The sequence below is a fragment of the Eptatretus burgeri genome, chromosome 5 (assembly GCF_056783735.1).
Source record: "Eptatretus burgeri isolate ZD-2024b chromosome 5, Ebu_testis_v1, whole genome shotgun sequence".
In the NCBI taxonomy this organism is placed as follows: domain Eukaryota; kingdom Metazoa; phylum Chordata; class Myxini; order Myxiniformes; family Myxinidae; genus Eptatretus; species Eptatretus burgeri.
The window spans coordinates 20,190,566-20,211,104 of record NC_140965.1 but is presented as its reverse complement, the minus strand read 5'-3'; the positions used below and the strand labels follow the sequence as shown (position 1 = coordinate 20,211,104).

Below are 20,539 nucleotides of genomic sequence, written 5' to 3'. Positions count from 1 at the left end.
GTAGATTCATACCATGACCTAGTTGTGTGCAAATGAGAACCGTTGCTATGGACACCATCGTTGCCTAGCAACGGGACTTTGAAATTTTAGAAAAATCATAAAAAAAAATTCTTTTTTCGAAAATCAAAAATCGGGCCATGAGCGACTGTGGGCAGCACATTCAGCCATATTGTCAAAACTTTCCAGCCGGATCTTATGAAAACTGTCGGAGAAGATCGACTTTGAATGAACCCTGGACAAAAACAATAAAAAAACGAAGTTCGTTATATCACAGAGACTACGAGTCAGATATACATGAAACTGGTATGGTGGGTTCATGGTATGTCCTAGTTATGTGTGAGAAAGAACCGTTGCTATGGACCCCTCCGTTGCCTAGTAACGGCCGACTAGCCATGTCCGCCTACCGGATTGTTATTCTGTCTGTCTGTTGTCTACAAGTCACAATTTTAAACCGATCTTCACGAAACTTCACCACATGGTAGAGTTTGTCATAAGAAAGAAGCCCATTGTTTTTGAGGTCAAAAGGTTAACATAGGCCAAAGGTCAACAACTTAGGTGGGATTTCTAAAATCCTAATTTTTCATGTGATTGACTTGAAATTTGAAGAGGATTTACATTTCAGGTCACCGAATTCAACCAGCCAATTGTTTTTAAGGTCATATAGACCAAATGTTCAACATAGGCCAAAGGTCAACAACTTTGGTGAGATTTTTAAAATCCTCATTTTTCATCCGATTGACTTTAAATTTGAAGAGGATTTATATTTCATGTCACTTCTTTGGATCAAGAAGAAATCACAATTTTTTCTTTTAAAGTGTTTTTCAAAATTTTATTTATCTATTTATTTTAAGTTTTTGTATCTTTTTTTTAACTTATTTTTTTCTTCTCAGGGAAGGGGGAATGGGCTTGGTTAAAACACACACATAAACCACACAACACCCCTTGACAAGACCCCCACCAACAGCACTTCGTACACAAGCACACAATCACCTATCAATGCTCAAACTACCGAAAAGTCCAGTCAACATCCCTACACCCCTCGATCTCCATAACTTCCAGGTACCGATCGAATTCTAATTTAAATTTATCTACCTTTTCTGCTGCCACCACCTTTCCAGGGAGGCCATTCCATGCATTAACTACTCTCCGACATTAACCGTCCTAACTCTTCTCTTCTATAATCTCAAGCTATGACCCCTGGTCCTATCACGGTCTACTCTGTTGAATAAAATTCATCTGCACTTATTTTATCAACACCTTTCATTATCTTAAACATCTCTATCATATCTCCTCGTAACTGCCTCCTTTCTAGTGTATAAAGCCCTGTCTCCTTCAGCCGCTCCACATAGCTGAGTCGAGATAGGCCCGGAATCAATCTAGTAGCCCTGTGCTGAACCATCTCTATGGCATCTATGTCCTTCCTGAATTGTGGTGACTGTACAATGTGAACACCACCTCTTTTGGTTTATAATTGATCCCCCTCCTTAGACAGCCTAAAACCCTGTTTTCTCTACCTATAGCTGCCTGGCACTGTGCTGCCCGCTTACCTCCTGTATCATTACCACCCCCAGATCCTTCTCCTGTGTGACACGCTCCAAAATTACCCCTTGTATTCTGTAATCTCTATTTTCATTGTTCTTTCCAATCCCCAACACCTTACACTTACTCAGGTTAAATTCCATCTGCCAATATTTTGCCCAATCTATGCAAGTATCAATACTTTCCTGTATCTGTTCACCACCCCCTCTGCTATCCAACTCACCTCCAAGCTTTGTGTCATCTGCAAATTTGGAAAGTTTACTCTTCACCCCATTATCCAAAATGTTGATGTAAATAATGAATCGTAATGGTCCGAGTACTGATCCCTAAGGTACCCCGCAACTTACATCCTCCCACTCACAGCCACTCTTTGCTTCCTACCACTAAACCAGTTTCCAACCCAATTAGCTACCTGACCAGCCACTCCACAAGCCCTCACCTTGGCTAACAACCTCCAATGTGGTACCTTATCAAATACCTTCTTAAAGTCTAGATATACCATGTCCACTGCCTTTCCCTCATCCACCCCATCAGACACTGCTTCATCGAACTCTAAAAGATTTGTAAAACAGGAACTACCTTTGGTAAACCCATGCTGACTACCTTTAATAAGTTTGTATTTGTTTAAATGGTTCCTCATCCGCTTTCACGTACGTACGTACACAAGTACACGTACGTACGTACACGGTGTGGAACGGACTTGAGCTCCTCGACAACATTCGTTAGATCTTGATCCATGTTTTTCGGTGGGCAGCATCACCCATCCACCCAGAGAGGTGGTAACGACGACGACAACGACGACGACAACGACGACGACAACGACGACAACGACGACGACAACGACGACGCCAACGACGACGACGACAACGACGACGCCAACAACATGCAGCTGCTTCCTGATCCGCTGGAATTCTGGGATTTCCAGAAATGTGTAAAAATATAAATAAATAAATAAATACAGCAGACCTGCGCTTCCCTCGCTCGTTTTTAAAACTCGTGAAACCACAACTTTATTCATTCAGTTAATTTAACAACAACTTCAAATACCTCGCCTAACGATAGGACACGCACACATCGAAGGCTGGTTTGCACAACAACACGGAAACTCAGAGAGAGAGAGAGAGAGAGAGACCAGTCATCCATCCTACCTCAAGCGCACAGACGAACGGAATAAGGAAGCACAAAACGGAGCCAAGGCGAAAAAGGACAAATACCACAAACCACGACTAATAACAAGTACGTAATATATAAATATTACAACAAACACGACGAGGCCACGACTAAAAACAAGTCCGTAATATATAAATATTACAACAAACACTACGAGGCCACGACTAATAACAAGTACGTAATATATAAATATTACAAACTTCGAGGCCACGACTAAAAACAAGTACGTAATATATAAATATTACAACAAACGAATTGCTTTCAAAAAAGGGATGAGAAAATTTACCTCACTCAGGTTTCTTCTTCTTATTCTTCTTCCTCCTCGGACTCACCATTCAATTATTGCCTTGTGACGTTGACGCAAGGGCGTCACGTGACTTCGTAGGAGGACGCTTGTCCAATTAAAACGTCTGAAACAGCTCGAGCCGTAATGTTTTGACACGATATTCGATATTCATTGAGGAAAATATGAAGTTCCTGGAGCTGGAAGTTTTGTACGGACGGGAAACAAGTGACTACTTGAACGTGGAGTAATGGACAAAGTAAACCGGACAAACAACCGTCGGCACGTACACGAGAACCTTAGCTCGAGGGGACATGACGAGGAAGTAAACGATGTGACGTATTGTTTCATCATCAATATTTTCTTTAAAACTCCGCACAACGTTCCTCAACGTTCCTCAACAGCCGATAGTGTTGGCAGGATGGCTTGGAGGGACGCACACTCCCCACGATGCTGGACGGCCTGGGTTCGAATCCCGACCCATCTAAAACGGCCATCCCGGTGTTTCACAGAGTGATGTGTGTGTGTGTGTGTGTGTGTGTGTGTGTGTGTGTGTGTGTGTGTGTGTGTGTGTGTGTGTGTGTGTGTGTGTGTGTGTGTGTGTGTGTGTGTGTGTGTGTGTGTGTGTGTGTGTGTGTGTGTGTGTGTGTGTGTGTGTGTGTTTTATCCCTCAGTGGAAGTTAAACTGGGTGTATTGTCTGCCGGCATTAGTTGGTGGACTATAAAGATCCCACGGTATCCTTCATGAAGAGGAGGCGAGCTTAATATGGAATAGGCAAAGCCTAGAAGCGAACGGAGAATTATTCTTACATTCGCTTCTGACTTTACCTATAACGTGTTCACAACTGTATACTTGCCAGCTCTACCGTGGTACGTGTAAGCGCCGCACAGCTGATGATTTTGACGCAATTTCCGGTTACTTCGGCCTGGATTCGGGATCAGCGATCAAATAATGTAAATCACGATTAAAAATTATTTGTTGATGATGCGGGAGATATCTTTATTAAAATTAACTTTGGGAAAAAATAATTGAATAAATAAACGATCACTTCTGGTCAAGAATAAAAGAAATTAAAAGTTGCAGTTTCAAAATCACTCCTGGTAATGTTAAATACTAAATAAACACTTCCTGTCATGAACAAAATCACTTTCGGAAGGATAAAATTAACTTTGGGAAAAAAAATTGAATAAATAAATAAACACTTCCGGTCATGATCTCCCGGCATGCATCATTCCCCATAACAAAAACCGGAAACAAACAAAAAACAGAAACAAAACAAAAACTGAAGCAAAATGGTCATAGCCAACGACACGGATTCACAATTGGCAGGGTATTGTGTTGTTTCCTATTCTCTCATGTGCACACGTCAAGTAATATTCACAAGATAGAAATAAAACCCAATCGTGTTTATACACCGCACAGCGTTTAACAACAACCGGAAGCAAAAGGTCATAGCAAACGACACGGATTCCAAATAACCAGGGCTATTGTGTTGTTGTTGTTGTTTCCTATTCTCTCACATGCACGCGTTAAGTATGAAGCTCACTGCGTTCGCAATAAAGATCCTACGGTATCCTTCATGAAGAGGAGGCGAGCTTATTATGCCTTGACATGACGGAGCAACACTGTGTGTGGGGGTGGGATTACCACATGACATAACGGAGCAACACCGTGGGTGGGGGTGGGCTTACCACATGACATGATGGAGCAACACCGTGGGTGGGGGTGGGCTTACCACATGACATGAAGGAGCAACACCGTGGGTGGGGGTGGGCTTACCACATGACATGAAGGAGCAACACCGTGGGTGGGGGTGGGCTTACCACATGACATGACGGAGCAACACCATCGGTGGGGGTGGGCTTACCACATGGCATGACGGAGCAACACCGTGGGTGGGGGTGGGTTTACCACATGACATAACGAAGCAACACCGTGGATGGGGGTGGGCTTACCACATGACATAATGGAGCAACACCAGCCTGGTGTTGGCGCAGTGGTTAGGGTAGCGGCTTGGGATCCAAAAGGTCCTGAGTTCAAGCCCCGTTGGGCCACTGAATTAATACACCAGGGGGTTGACTCAGCCTGTCATCCTTCCGAGGTCGGCGAAATGAGTACCAGTATACTGGGCCGGTGTATACCCCGGTTAAAATAGGTGTACCATATCCCTGTGTCGTAAGAGGCGACCAGGGTTGCGTCAGGAAGGGCATCCGGCGTAAAACATGTGCCAAATCACGATGCGGATCATACGGATGATCCGCTGTGGCGACCCCTAACGGGAGCAGCCGAAAGAGGAAGAAGATAATGGAGCAACACCGTTGATTCGTCTGGGCTTACCAACACTGTAACTATGACACCAACGCTCTGTAACCATTGCATTGTAAACCCATGAACGATCATATCGCACACCACAACGAGCACTTTAATAGATAGCTGGGATCAGGGCATTGGCTTTTATTAAATAACGAGCAAATACCACCCGTCGCTTCGCTGACGGGAATACTGAAGAGGGGAGGGAGAAAAAGAGGGGGAAAGAGGGAGAGAGGGGTGGGGAGAGAGGGGAGAGGAGGGAGGAGAAGTGAGGAGGGGTGGAAGATCGAGGAGGAGTGGTGGATCGAGGAGGGGTGGGGGGAAGGGAAGACAGTGTGAGGTGATTGGAAGGGAAGGAAGATGTACGGTGGAGCGTTAATTACCGCCCGTTAAGAAACTTTATCATTAAGAAATCGTTGTGGCCTGTTCCAAGTCAAGGCATGGTTGAGTAGGCCAAAAAACATGGCGGCTTCAGAGCCCAGCAAGGTAACCGAGGATACGCCTTAAGACCCCAGAGAGCGAGGTGGCCAAGGATCGCCTGATGAAGGATATAATTAAATAAAGCTGTTAATTATCTTCAAAAGTGGTGTTTTAATGAACCCAAACACACAATTTTCACTCTTTCACTTCCTTGGAGTTTTCTTTTTATGCATGCAAAGTTTCAGGCTGCTCGGTTTTATAGTTTTGGAGTTATGGAGGAGACACAGACACAGACAAGCCGGTCGGCGACATGGGTGGCCGCTATATTATAATTGCATACTCGTCGTACAGTTTTTGACGGATCGGGCTGAAAATTTTTGACAGAGGTTGATGATAATAGTTCGCATAAAAGCGCGGGAGCCGATTTTAGATTTTTGAAAATATATATAAATATTTTTTGGACTTTTTTCAAAAAATTCAAAGTCCCGTTGCCTGGCAACGGTGGCGTCCATAGCAACGGTGCTCAAAAGCATAAAACTAGGTCCTGGTATGAACCTACCAGTCAAGTTTCATCAAAATCGGTTGACTCCTCTGGCCTCTAGAGCTGTCCATTACATACAAACAGACGGAAACCCTGAGAATAACGGTAGTCCAGCGACCACCCAACACAAACACAGACACACACACACACACACACACACACACACACACACACACACACACACACACACACACACACACACACACACACACAAACACACACAAACACACACACACACACACAAACACACACACACAAACACACACACAAACACACACAAACACACACACAAACACACACACACACACAAACACACACACACACACAAACACACACACACACACAAACACACACACACACACACACAATAACGTGAATAAAATTGTGACACATTGACGGAAATTGATGAATTTGTAAGAAAAACACGGAAACCTTCGGTCTAAATGATTCAACGTTAAAGAAAAATCATCGATTAAAAGGTCAAAGGTCTGTTTTCCCAATCGTGGTCATGGGAGCAGAGAGTGAGACCGAGGGAGTTAAATTTCAACCCGTGTTCTATTTACGGAGCATTCCGAATGGAGTTTGTGTGTGTAAACTACCTTGAGTAGATACGAGGAAACCTCTCGGCCCGAGAACCCGAACTCTTCGCTGCTTCACCACCTGAGTGAGAGTAGAGGGTAGCGGGTAGTAGTTGGTAGTGGGTAGTGTGTAGTGGGTAGTAGTTGGTAGTGGGTAGTGTGTAGTGGGTAGTAGTTGGTAGCGGGTAGTAGTTGGTAGTGGGTAGTGTGTAGTGGGTAGTAGTTGGTAGTGGGTAGTGTGTAGTGGGTAGTAGTTGGTAGTGGGTAGTAGTTGGTAGTGGGTAGTGTGTAGTGGGTAGTAGTTGGTAGTGGGTAGTGTGTAGTAGTTGGTAGTGGGTAGTAGTTGGTAGTGGGTAGTAGTTGGTAGTGGGTAGGAGAGTAGTGCCATGGCGAGCGTGCGCGACAGGTACAGAGCCTCCCTACTGCTGGCAGCGGCAGGCGATGCTCTCGGGTACCGGAATGCCCGCTGGGAGTACTGCGAGAGTGCTGCGGTTATACACTCGGAACTCACCCAACTCGGCGGTCTCGCTGCACTCAGGCTCACTCTACCAGACTGGCCCGTGAGCGATGATACCGTGCTGCACCTGGCCACCGGAGAGGGGCTCACTCGGCATGGTACGGACGGCCTTGATTTATTCTTTCACTCGTCTATTTGTACATTTACCTCCTGTTCAAATCACGCGCTTTGATATGTTGTGGGTATTCACCTACCGTACTGACGTGTACAGGTAATAACGTACACACTTTGATATGTTGTGGGTATTCACCTACCTTACTGACGTGTACAGGTAATAACGTACACACTTTGATATGTTGTGGGTATTCACCTACCTTACTGACGTGTACAGGTAATAACGTACACTTTGATATGTTGTGGGTATTCACCTACCGTACTGACGTGTACAGGTAATAACGTACACACTTTGATATGTTGTGGGTATTCACCTACCGTACTGACGTGTACAGGTAATAACGTACACACTTTGATATGTTGTGGGTATTCACCTACCGTACTGACGTGTACAGGTAATAACGTACACACTTTGATATGTTGTGGGTATTCACCTACCGTACTGACGTGTACAGGTAATAACGTACACACTTTGATATGTTGTGGGTATTCACCTACCTTACTGACGTGTACAGGTAATAACGTACACACTTTGATATGTTGTGGGTATTCACCTACCTTACTGACGTGTACAGGTAATAACGTACACACTTTGATATGTTGTGGGTATTCACCTACCTTACTGACGTGTACAGGTAATAACGTACACACTTTGATATGTTGTGGGTATTCACCTACCTTACTGACGTGTACAGGTAATAACGTACACACTTTGATATGTTGTGGGTATTCACCTACCTTACTGACGTGTACAGGTAATAACGTACACACTTTGATATGTTGTGGGTATTCACCTACCTTACTGACGTGTACAGGTAATAACGTACACACTTTGATATGTTGTGGGTATTCACCTACCTTACTGACGTGTACAGGTAATAACGTACACACTTTGATATGTTGTGGGTATTCACCTACCTTACTGACGTGTACAGGTACTAACGTACACACTTTGATATGTTGTGGGTATTCACCTACCTTACTGACGTGTACAGGTAATAACATACACACTTTGATATGTTGTGGGTATTCACCTACCATACTGACGTGTACAGGTAATAACGTACACACTTTGATATGTTGTGGGTATTCACCTACCGTACTGACGTGTACAGGTAATAACGTACACACTTTGATATGTTGTGGGTATTCACCTACCGTACTGACGTGTACAGGTAATAACGTACACACTTTGATATGTTGTGGGTATTCACCTACCGTACTGACGTGTACAGGTAATAACGTACACACTTTGATATGTTGTGGGTATTCACCTACCTTACTGACATGTACAGGTAATAACGTACACTTTGATATGTTGTGGGTATTCACCTACCGTACTGACGTGTACAGGTAATAACGTACACACTTTGATATGTTGCAGGAATGAGAATTTATTTATTAGGACATGGATGTAGTTATCCCGTGCACACAAAGTGAAAAGCGAGATGTTAAGCAATTGGTTCAGCTCTGTCTGCCCGTCGGTTTATGATCGAGGGAAAACAGAAAAGCGAGATAATTTTTTTTCCTCTGTCTACCTATCTGGCAGTCAAATAAAATTGAAAATCATTCCAAACAGGAAACCAAACTGTTTTGGAGGACGTCACAAAGGACACAAACAACAAGCATGAATAACTCATTTAAGCTCCGCATTGTGGTAATTTTCATCCTGATGAAGCAGCACTTTTACCTGGAAGGAAGGAAGGTGGTGTAATAGTCACCACGTTAATGGCGGTAAACTTCCAGAATTAATTTTTTCATACGACCATTAGAACCTTTATTTTATTTCAATTTAATTACATACCTGGTCACTGCAGAACACAAATCGCCTTCTGATTCCTTTCAAAAACCTCCAGGTTTGCAGTACTTGGACATAGTGTTGAAGATTTGGCGGCACTTAACAGCACCGCCGTCTCAGGGGTTATAACGCCGGCTAGTTCGGCACAGGTCTCGGGTCACGTGCCTCAAATCACGATACCAAAGTACACCTGGGCCGTACCAGTTGGGGATATAGACCCCGGCTACAGACTGGGTTCGTCAGAGACCGAGCGAAGTCTGCCAGTCCGTAACCATTTTGGTTTCACATACAAATCGAGCGGATTGTTCCTCAGCAAGGCATGAATAAATTCAAGACGGCAACCTTCGTATGAATCAGCCAGATTTATTGGGGACACATCGGGGAAACACCACACACGCAAAGCATTCACGAACGTTATCATTCTTCGATAACCCGCTCTTAACTAGGGAGCTACGGATACAGGTTTCAAAGGGTGCCCTAGCAAAATAAACCTTAGGCCTGGACAACATACAGACAAGACACGGAGTACTTGGTGATGCCTCATGGACGAGAGGAAAAGTGTCTAAGGCACGAATGCGGCTCGTGACAAGCCGATGGTGTCGGATTTGAGTGCCCAAGCTCGAGCATGCAGTGTGGCAAGATGGCGGCAACGGCCTTCTTTTTGTCGGCACCGCTCACGCACCAGCCTCGGCTTGTCCAGCTCCCGTAAGGTCGACGGCACAGGAGAGAAAGATCTATCGTGTGTTCCAGCTGGCTCCTCACAAGGTCCAGTATGCGAATCCAGGCCTGGCCCATACACCAGACTAGGCCACATCTGGGTGTCGGACTCTTCAGGTGGATCGATGGGATGGAAAGACGTGTCGAGTCGTGCAGGGAGTCAGGACAGTCAGAGGCTCCGTGACTGGACTCAGGATGAACCTGTGGAGGTCCTGCAGGCTGGATCCATGGCCGAGGAGGAACAGCCGGCCAAGTCACTCCTCACGAAGCAGATCCCAGACTCACTAAGCAGTTCCCAGACCGACAAAGCAGCCAGTTCCTCTTGCCTTTCGGGGCGGGCCTCTTTCGGACCGCCTCCGGGGACCCGTGATTGGTCCATCGTTTGAGATGGCAACAGCTCTCCGCCAATGTGTTGCTGACACGTCTTGTTGACTGACTGTCAGGGTGCTGGGTGGGGCTAGTTAGGAGGGGGGGGGAAGGAAGAAGAAGGCGCCTCTCGGTACACCACCAGTGTATGAACAATGAACAGCCTGCTACACCTCCCGACACACATGTAACGTCCGATTACCAAACAACCTGGCTAAACATGCATGTAAGGGGGGATCTGGGCTAATCCTATATTTAATAACCCACTAAGGGCCCATTTCCACAACACTAGGACGTCCCTGTGGAGCGTGCATGTGCTGAGAGGACTCGTTCAGGTCAGACTGTTCCGAAACATCTCTGTGAAAGCCATTGAAAATGGCGGCACCCATGAAATGCGAGGTGCTGCCGGTTGTTGTTGCGCTTGATGTCTCGAAAACGCGATGCTCCATGAATTGTCCTGCGAATGCGAAGAAGATCGGCAGGAAACTCAGTCAGGCTAAAAATAAGGAGGAAAGGAGGAGATTGGGACCATACTCTGTACAGAGCGTTGGTGCTGCTTCAGCAGTCTCCTTGGCTATTGGGCACAATGCTGGTCGCCACTCCGACTCAGGATACCAGCATTCTGGCACTCATTATGCCGACCTCGGAAGGATGACGGGCCGAGTTAACCCCACCTGGTATTAATTTCAACAGCTGAGCGGTATTTGAACTCAGGACCCAAGGATCCAAAGTCCACCACCCGAACCATTAAGCCAACACCAGGCATTCTACACACTTAAAAATAAGGCACAGGCTAAAAGTTCAAAGAGTCATCAAGAAGACACGTTTCAGTGTGAAATTTGCCACAGACAAAGAAGGAAGTACTTGATAGATTGTGAAGTATGTGAATGATGGTCCTGCGTGGAGTGTCAAGACATGACATCGGATATGCATAACGTGTTTGGCATCAAGTCAAACCATGCACATTGGTTCTGCCATGCCTGTGAAAAAGTGGCTAACTATCCAAGCCGTGAAAGCAGCAGTGACAAGGGATGATGGGGATGTCAATTCTATAAGTGACAAAGTATCTCACGAGGTCGAAAAGGTGGTGACAGAGCAAGGTGGAAAGATGCTCCAGGAATTTCAGGAAAACGTCAAGGGCATGATAGAAACTGGGGAGAAGGGAATTAGCAAAAGTTATTCTGATGCAGTGAGATTGACAAATGATCAACCAAGTCAACTTACTCCAAAGATTGCCATTGGAGAACAAGTAGTCACAGTTTCAAGCTCAAGGCACTAGAACGCAGCAGGCTGTGGTCAGCATCCTGACAATGGAGGAAGTTGTTGGCCGTGAGAGGCGTAAGAAGAATATAGTGCTGTATAATGTTGTGGAGTCTAAAGCTTCAACAACTAGTGACAGATAACTGGAGGACCAAAACTCTGTGATGGAGATAATTGCGGATGGACGGAGTAACGGGTGTGTCAGTCGACAAGGTATTGAGGCTCGGTGGTATAAACCAGAACAGACTGGTAAAGCCACGTGTGATGTTGGTTCAGCTGACTAACGGCTGAAAAAAAATAGAGACATTCTATACAGTGCAAAGACCCTTAGATGAAACGGAGAGTGGGCAGAGACATATGTGGCCCCAGACCGAACACGTAGTCATCGGAATGAGAGGAAAAAGCTTGGGGATGAAATCCAAGAGGAGAGATGGAGAAGAAAACCTGATTATATATCAGGGAAGAATCCAAGTGAGGAAGACACCTCATGGTCAGCAAGAATGTGACAGGAAAGAGAGAGGTGAACAAGCCAGTAAACCTGAAGCACCAGCGAGAACAGACAGTAACTCAGGTGATCAAGAACCCAATGACCACTCTGACAGAATTACAGAGTTCCTTGGCTGAGATGGGAGAATCTGCCAGAAGGACAACAATCTCTGCAGCACTTCACAAATCCAGGCTTTATGGGAGAGGGGCCAGACGGAAGCCACCCCTGAGAAAAAGACACGTGACAGCACACCTGGAGTTTGCAAAAAGGCACGTGAAACACTCTGAGAGCATGAGGCAAAATATTATGTGGTCTGATTAGATGAAAATTGAAATCTTGCCCTGAATGCAAAGAGCTACGTTTGGCAGAAACTGAGCACAGGTCATCACCAATCTAACACCATCCCTACCGTGAAGCATGGTGGTGACAGCATCATGCTACGAGGATGCCTTTCAGTGGGAGGGACTGGGAGACTTGTAAGGATCGAGGGAACAATGAATGGAGCCAAATACAGTCAAATCATTGAGGAGAACCTGCTTCAGAGTGCAAAAGACCTTAGACTGTAGCAAAGATTTACATTCCAACAGGACAATGTCTCAAACATACAACCAAAGTGCATTCCAACAGGACAATGTCTCAAAGCATGCAACCAAAGTGCATTCCAACAGGACAATGACCTCAAACATACAACCAAAGTGCATTCCAACAGGACAATGCCTCAAAGCATGCAACCAAAGTGCATTCCAACAGGACAATGACCTTAAACATACAACCAAAGTGCATTCGAACAGGACAATGTCCTCAAACATACAACCAAAGTGCATTCCAACAGGACAATGTCCTCAAACATACAACCAAAGTGCATTCCAACAGGACAATGACCCCAAACATACAACCAAAGTGCATTCCAACAGGACAATGTCCTCAAACATACAACCAAAGTGCATTCCAACAGGACAATGTCCTCAAACATACAACCAAAGTGCATTCCAACAGGACAATGACTTCAAACATACAACCAAAGTGAATTCCAACAGGACAATGTCTCAAAGCATGCAACCAAAGTGCATTCCAACAGGACAATGACCTCAAACATACAACCAAAGTGCATTCCAACAGGACAATGTCTCAAACATACAACCAAAGTGCATTCCAACAGGACAATATCTCAAACATACAACCAAAGTGCATTCCAACAGGACAATGTCTCAAAGCATGCAACCAAAGTGCATTCCAACAGGACAATGACCTCAAACATACAACCAAAGTGCATTCCAACAGGACAATGCCTCAAAGCATGCAACCAAAGTGCATTCCAACAGGACAATGACCTTAAACATACAACCAAAGTGCATTCGAACAGGACAATGTCCTCAAACATACAACCAAAGTGCATTCCAACAGGACAATGTCCTCAAACATACAACTAAAGTGCATTCCAATAGGACAATGACCCCAAACATACAACCAAAGTGCATTCCAACAGGACAATGACCTCAAACATACAACCAAAGTGCATTCCAACAGGACAATGACCCCAAACATACAACCAAAGTGCATTCCAACAGGACAATGTCCTCAAACATACAACCAAAGTGCATTCCAACAGGACAATGACCTCAAACATACAACCAAAGTGCATTCCAACAGGACAATGTCCTCAAACATACAACCAAAGTGCATTCCAATAGGACAATGACCCCAAACATACAACCAAAGTACATTCCAACAGGACAATGACCTCAAACATACAACCAAAGTGCATTCCAACAGGACAATGACCCCAAACATACAACCAAAGTGCATTCCAACAGGACAATGTCCTCAAACATACAACCAAAGTGCATTCCAACAGGACAATGACCTCAAACATACAACCAAAGTGCATTCCAACAGGACAATGACCTCAAACATACAACCAAAGTGCATTCCAACAGGACAATGTCCTCAAACATACAACCAAAGTGCATTCCAACAGGCCAATGTCCTCAAACATACAACCAAAGTGCATTCCAACAGGACAATGTCCTCAAACATACAACCAAAGTGCATTCCAACAGGACAATGACCCCAAACATACAACCAAAGTGCATTCCAACAGGGCAATGACCTCAAACATACAACCAAAGTGCATTCCAACAGGACAATGTCCTCAAACATACAACCAAAGTGCATTCCAACAGGACAATGACCTCAAACATACAACCAAAGTGCATTCCAACAGGACAATGACCCCAAACATACAACCAAAGTGCATTCCAACAGGACAATGACCCAAACATACAACCAAAGTGCATTCCAACAGGCCAATGTCCTCAAACATACAACCAAAGTGCATTCCAACAGGACAATGTCCTCAAACATACAACCAAAGTGCATTCCAACAGGACAATGACCCCAAACATACAACCAAAGTGCATTCCAACAGGGCAATGACCTCAAACATACAACCAAAGTGCATTCCAACAGGACAATGACCCCAAACATACAACCAAAGTGCATTCCAACAGGACAATGACCTCAAACATACAACCAAAGTGCATTCCAACAGGACAATGACCCCAAACATACAACCAAAGTGCATTCCAACAGGACAATGTCTCAAAGCAAGCAACCAAAGTGCATTCCAACAGGACAATGACCCCAAACATACAACCAAGTGCATTCCAACAGGACAATGACCCCAAACATACAACCAAAGTGCATTCCAACAGGACAATGACCCAAACATACAACCAAAGTGCATTCCAACAGGACAATAACTCCAAACATACTGTTACGGATCTGGAAACCATGTGCATTCAACATACAGATGTCCCAAAAGTCAGTTATGTCGTTAAGTATGTGTGTAGTCAGATCCCCTTCCTTTTGTCTAGTGGGAGAATCAAAGGCGTGCGTTGCGATTTCTTTTAGTTAGGTTATTACATCGAATAAACCATCCCATCTGCATGACCCCTTCAGCCCATTACGTTCCATCACCACCCGCTGGCTGCTCGTACCTTGACTTGCCGAGAGGGGGGTCTCACGGTTCCAGTTCTCGGCTCCCACGAACGTTGTAACTCTTGTATGATGACCTTCGCAGCACTGACACTGTTACTCGTCGAGAGCGAAGCCACGTGGAGGAGTAACCGGGGTCTCCTGGCAGGGGCCGAGGCCCCACCACGGAGAGGTGGGCCGGAGGGCCCTGTCCAATCAGAAGTGGACAGCGAGGTGTGTTTTCACCAAGGGGCCCTCCCTGTAGAGAGAGGCCAATAAAATCTCCGAGACTCTCTGTAAAAAAAGGGTCCGGTCGAGTTTGCTTTCACGGTGGCTGCTACGAGGAGTTTTAAGGAAGGACAGAGCGACCCTGACCTCCCTCCGTGGACCCCAATTGTTTGCCAGCCGAGCTCCGCCACGAACCACGAGTCCCTACGTGTGACTGGGGACTGGACCAATGACCTTTGTCAGGTGCCGCATCGTGGGGCACGCCCTGCCTCCGATGGTCAGGTACACCACCGAACTCTGACCCCCAGCTTGTCTCTATCCGCGGCTGCGAGGGTCCAATAAAGACTCTTTTCAGTTTGTGTGTGTGTGTGTGTGTGTCTGCATGTGGGCCCGTCTTGTAAGTATATCTGAATAAATGTTTTTGCTCATTGTAAATATTCCTTCCTGCATATTCGCGTTTAGTCTTGCCTTTGTCTTTTTATTGTAAATAAACATTTGTAGAAATATTCCCAGTCCATTTCTGTCCCTTCTTGAATTGGTCCAGCATGGTTCAGATCTGAGTTTAGGCGGGGTTTTATCCCCGTTAATCCGCTCATTTCAGCCGGCACGGCTTTGGCAGTTTCCTCTCGGCTGCACCCGAACCTGAGTTGGTAGTGGAACTCTACCGCAGTCAGTAGAGTGACCCGGTTCGAGCAAGACGTGCCGAGGGCGTGGTTTCCCCGGTAGTCGAAATCGTGTAGTTAATTCGGTAAGTTGGTTATAGACAATAGACCCTACGCTACGCGGTTGAAATATTGGCGACCACGGTCGGTTAAACGACCCGCCGGCTCGTGAAGTTATCCGAGCGACGGCCTACAATACCGGGGAGTTTGGTGGGACACGACGCAAGCTTTCCCCACCTAGTGGTCGTTCTCGCCACCGACCTTTGGCCCACAACAATACAAACAAAGTACATTCCAACAGGACAATAACCCCAAGCATACATCCAAAGTACATTCCAACAACTCACGAAAATATAGGAAAGATGAGAAATATTTGTGGATAAGGTGTAGTTGTCAAGTTCCGATCAAGCAAACAGCAACAATGGATAAAACACACACACGCACACGCACATGCACACACACACACAAAACACTTCTCCTTTTAACAATAGATGCAAAAATCTGATATAATTTATATTGTGGCCCTAGAACTAAACAAACAATGTATTTATAACAGCCCTAACAATTCACCCTCCCCCCCCCACTCCAACCAAAGAAAACATGGTTCATAGTCAATATCATAATTTTAACAGTTGATTTAAATTTACTCTTTACATTCGCAAGCCTGAGATATTATCTGCCCATTGCTGTTAAGAAGCACCGATCCTGGAACGGCCTCCGTGTCCAGATTCTTTGAAGAAAGAACGCTCCAGGTAGGTTACCAACACTGAGATGTTTTAATCACTTTTCACTATATTTTGAAGCACTCAAAGTGCGACGGTAAAAACCGTGCTTTCTCCACACACAACAGCCATTCAGCCAGACAGGGAAGAGCCACACTCCCTCCCTCCCAGTGGAAATGACGCACACATGGGCGAAGCATAAACATCCATGAGACAAAACATGAATATGCATGAGACAAGACATGGGTGGAACATGTTATATTCAAACTTGGTTACATCACACTCTTCACCTGGTTTCTGTATAAACTACTACAGCACTTAATTGTGCAAAGAGAATTACGTGAACACGAGAACCGGGGTAAGCACCTTGGCTTGAAGCATTTTCATATTGTGATTGAACATTTTCATAAATGTTGAACATTTGTCAAAACTGAAATAAACTGACAACATGGGTACATCTGTTGCGGACCGGGTATCGGTTGAAGCACGACCGCTAGGTGGGGCGGTAGGGGCGACTCTACCGAACACCCAGAATCTAGATCATACCTTTCAGAAAACTCCGAGAGATACGGGTTCCTTACCGGACCGTGAATCGTCAATAATTCCACAACGTGGTGCAGGGTTATTTGCCAATATTCAAAATACCTCGAGATCCATGTGGCGAGTTACCGAGTATTCACACCCTCGACAGCCCTCGTGCGAGTCGAGCCGTTAGTGTGCCTGACCCGTGCGCAACCCATACGGATGGTTGCCGAAGTTCCTTTGGTCCAAATGTACATTTACAGTGGCAACAGCCTTTGTAATTCACCAACACGCACCATGCTAAGCCAATGGAAGAAACACAAAAACAAGTGGATCCATTTAACAAATGGATTTATTTATAACGGGGGAAAGGGGGGGGGGGAACGCAAGAAGCAGAGTTATCACGACTAATAGATAAGCAAATTTGTACAGCAAAGAGCACTTAAACAATTCCTACTTAAAGACGGGCCCACACACAGACTCACACCCAAAGAAACGGACCCAAAATTGTCTTTATTATCCCTTCAGCTCGAAGGGAAGTCGAGCTAAAGGACGAGAAAGTCGCAGGCTACCTGGACGTGCCGCGCGGCTCGACGTCCACACCTTCCCGGAGCACCAGTCGGCCAAGAAGGAACCAGGGCAGCCAGACGCAGACCACGCCAGCCACGAGACGAGATGACCCGGGAACCAGAGCACGCCAGCGATGAGATGCCTTTGGGGCGGGGGGGGGGCGGTTGAACTTTCACTCAACTTTGTTGTCCATCAAGTATCTGTCCATAAACGTTTTGTCCATTTCCTTCAGGGTGTCATTTAGCACTATTTGAGCACCGACGATGTTGCTTCCACAGTGTGAATGTAAGGTTTTAACAGGCCCACGGACAGCCACGAAGCGGCGCAGTGCATTGATAAATGATGATGCAGTCATGTCCCCCAATGACTTCCATGTGCACTGCCCTTGTTGACGTACAGGCAAATAACATGGCCCAGCATTTTCCAGAGGAGACGCTGCCCCTGGTACGATGGGTGAGAACCTTCCACAGTACAAAAACATCAAAGCTAACATGAGTATCGGGAGCAGAAGGCAGAAGTCGTTGAGGAAGCAGATCAGACATTCGCTAGCTTGATGTTGGCTTAGCGGCTAGTGCGGCTGGCTTGGGATCCTAGGGTCCTGAGTTTGAGCCCCATTGGCTGCTGAATTCACAGCAGATGGGGTTGACTCAGCCTGTCATCCTTCCGAGGTCGGCAAAATGAGTACCAGTGTACTGGTAGAGGGGCAAAGCATCAGCAGCATAGCCACGCTTCCAAGAAATGATAGCTACCCTGCAGCCAAGCTGCAATACGAAAAGAACAGAACCGCCATTTGCTGCTGTGCACATTTCCCTTGGAGTTTACGACACGTGACACACTTGTTGAGTATGTCATCAATGAGACTCTTGCCACCAACAATCCAATATCCACCGGAGCGAACAGCACCATTGTGAAGTGTCTACCTTGATGATTAACTTGATCATGATAATGACGTACAACGAAGGTTGTAACATGATGCTGTTTGGGTAGTGTGACTGGATGTCGCTCATTGTCACATATCTGTTCAGTCGAGTCTACCACCGACTCTCAGAAGTCCTTCATCTTCGAAGGCAGGATTCAATTTGCGCAGGGTGCTGGACTTGTTCACTTGCTTGCCGTTAGTGAGGTTGTGAATTTCCGAGGCATTGGACTCACGATGAACTTTGCCAATTATGATCGTTGTCGCCTCCTCCATGAGATGAAGTGGAAGTTGTCGGTGGTCATGTCGTTCCATTGAGAAGGTGATGTACTCTTATGGATCCTTTTAACACGGTTGGCCACAAACACATAAAACTGCCGACACTCGTTGTTTATATAACTGAGCACCACACGACTCTCCACCACACGACTCAGGACAATGTCTGTGTAGAAAGTGACGGAGTTGAGTTCCATGTCAAACTCATCAGTGATAATGTCGACCAATTTGACAGCCAGAACAGTAGCACAGAGTTCTAAATGCGGAACACATGTTGTCTGGAGCAGTGCTTTTCCTGCAACAAAACTTACAATGACATCACCGTTGCTGTTGACAAGCAGCAAATAACTGCAAACCCACCAATTGCCTCGTTCGATGCATCGAAGAAAACGTGTAACTCACGGCGTGAGTTTTCAGATATTGGATAAGGACAATAAACACGCGGAACGTGCACGGTGGTGAGTGCGGTGAGAGAGGCGCACCAGTTGTCCCATTGTTTCTTGAAATGTTCGGGAAGTGGTTAATCCCATCCAAGCGCAACTCCGGCATTGTTGGGTAAGGTCATCTGATGCAGCAACATCTTTCCTGTAACAACGACAGGTGATGAGAAACTGAAGGGGTCGTAAATGCTGTTGACTGTAGAAAGAACTCCACACTTCATGAAGGACTTGTCCATGTCAGGAACAGTGAAGATGAGGGTATCTGTTTCCAAATCCCATGACACTCCAAGTGACCACTGAACAGATAGCGGGTTGGCACCAAGGTCAAGGTCACATAAATCCTGAGCATGCTCACTGTCTGGAAATTGAGCCATCACTTCCATGCTTTTGGAAGCGATTTTGTGCAGACATAGATTCACAGTGGACAACATCGCCTTGGTACGAGTCAGGAGCTCTCTGGCTAAGGGGTAGGTAAGCTCACAAACCCATCACCGACACAGATGTTCCTTTCCACGCAACATCTTGCATCGTATCTGTATTTTTCTTAACCATTCAACACAGTTTTACGTAGTCCATAGGCAGCAATGGTGGGACTAGGACTGTTCCAAAATGCGTGCACCTTCATCCAAAATTCGGAGATGTTTGTTATCGAGGAGTCGTTCTTAAACCAAAGTAATTGCAGAAAGTCTCGGTGATCCTCACGCACATCGAAACAATGGAACATTTTCTCTCTGTCGGCCGTGATGGTGATGGGTTCCTATCTGAAGCGTACTGATACCTCAAAGAGACCATTGACGAGGTCTGGACCAGAAAGTAATACTTTATTTCGTGAGGCATCACGAGAGGTAGCACTGCCGTCGAACACCATACAAATATTTACAGGTTTGTGTCGATGGAATGCAGCAAATAGGTCCTGTGAATAGGGCAGAATTGTTGCGGATCTTCCATTCGACGACGAGTGTGCTGATTTTCAGAAGGCGACCTGAGTGCTGTCCTTCGTAGTGAGTGCAGCTTTCACCATAGTAGCTGAAGAACATTATCCGTCATCATATCCCGAGGAAACCATCAGACTGAGGTCATTTTGAATCTTTGCATTGAGCCGAATGAAGGATGCGAGCATTAAAAA

General features: G+C 45.7%; 2 protein-coding genes across 9 annotated transcripts in view; one reads left to right on the top strand and one right to left on the bottom strand.

Moving 5' to 3' along the window:
- Positions 1 to 6,986, bottom strand: part of GLTP (glycolipid transfer protein) — a 33,175-nt gene extending 26,189 nt beyond the window's left edge. For 2 of the 8 annotated variants that reach the window (XM_085880945.1, XM_085880946.1), the window contains exon 1: positions 2,224 to 2,577. In XM_085880945.1, the coding sequence (XP_085737071.1) occupies positions 2,224 to 2,557 (334 nt within the window). In that variant the 5' untranslated portion in view covers positions 2,558 to 2,577. Of the gene's footprint in view, positions 1 to 2,215; positions 2,578 to 2,995; positions 3,304 to 6,863 lie in introns of those variants that run through there. The other 6 variants (XM_085880951.1, XM_085880952.1, XM_085880944.1 and 3 more) reach the window with 6 other exon arrangements.
- A 198-nt stretch (positions 6,987 to 7,184) lies between these two features.
- Positions 7,185 to 20,539, top strand: part of LOC147025984 (ADP-ribosylhydrolase ARH1-like) — a 40,788-nt gene continuing 27,433 nt past the window's right edge. The window contains exon 1 of the mRNA XM_085880943.1: positions 7,185 to 7,457. Coding sequence (XP_085737069.1) covers positions 7,229 to 7,457 — 229 coding nt within the window. The 5' untranslated portion in view covers positions 7,185 to 7,228. The remainder of the gene's footprint in view (positions 7,458 to 20,539) is intronic.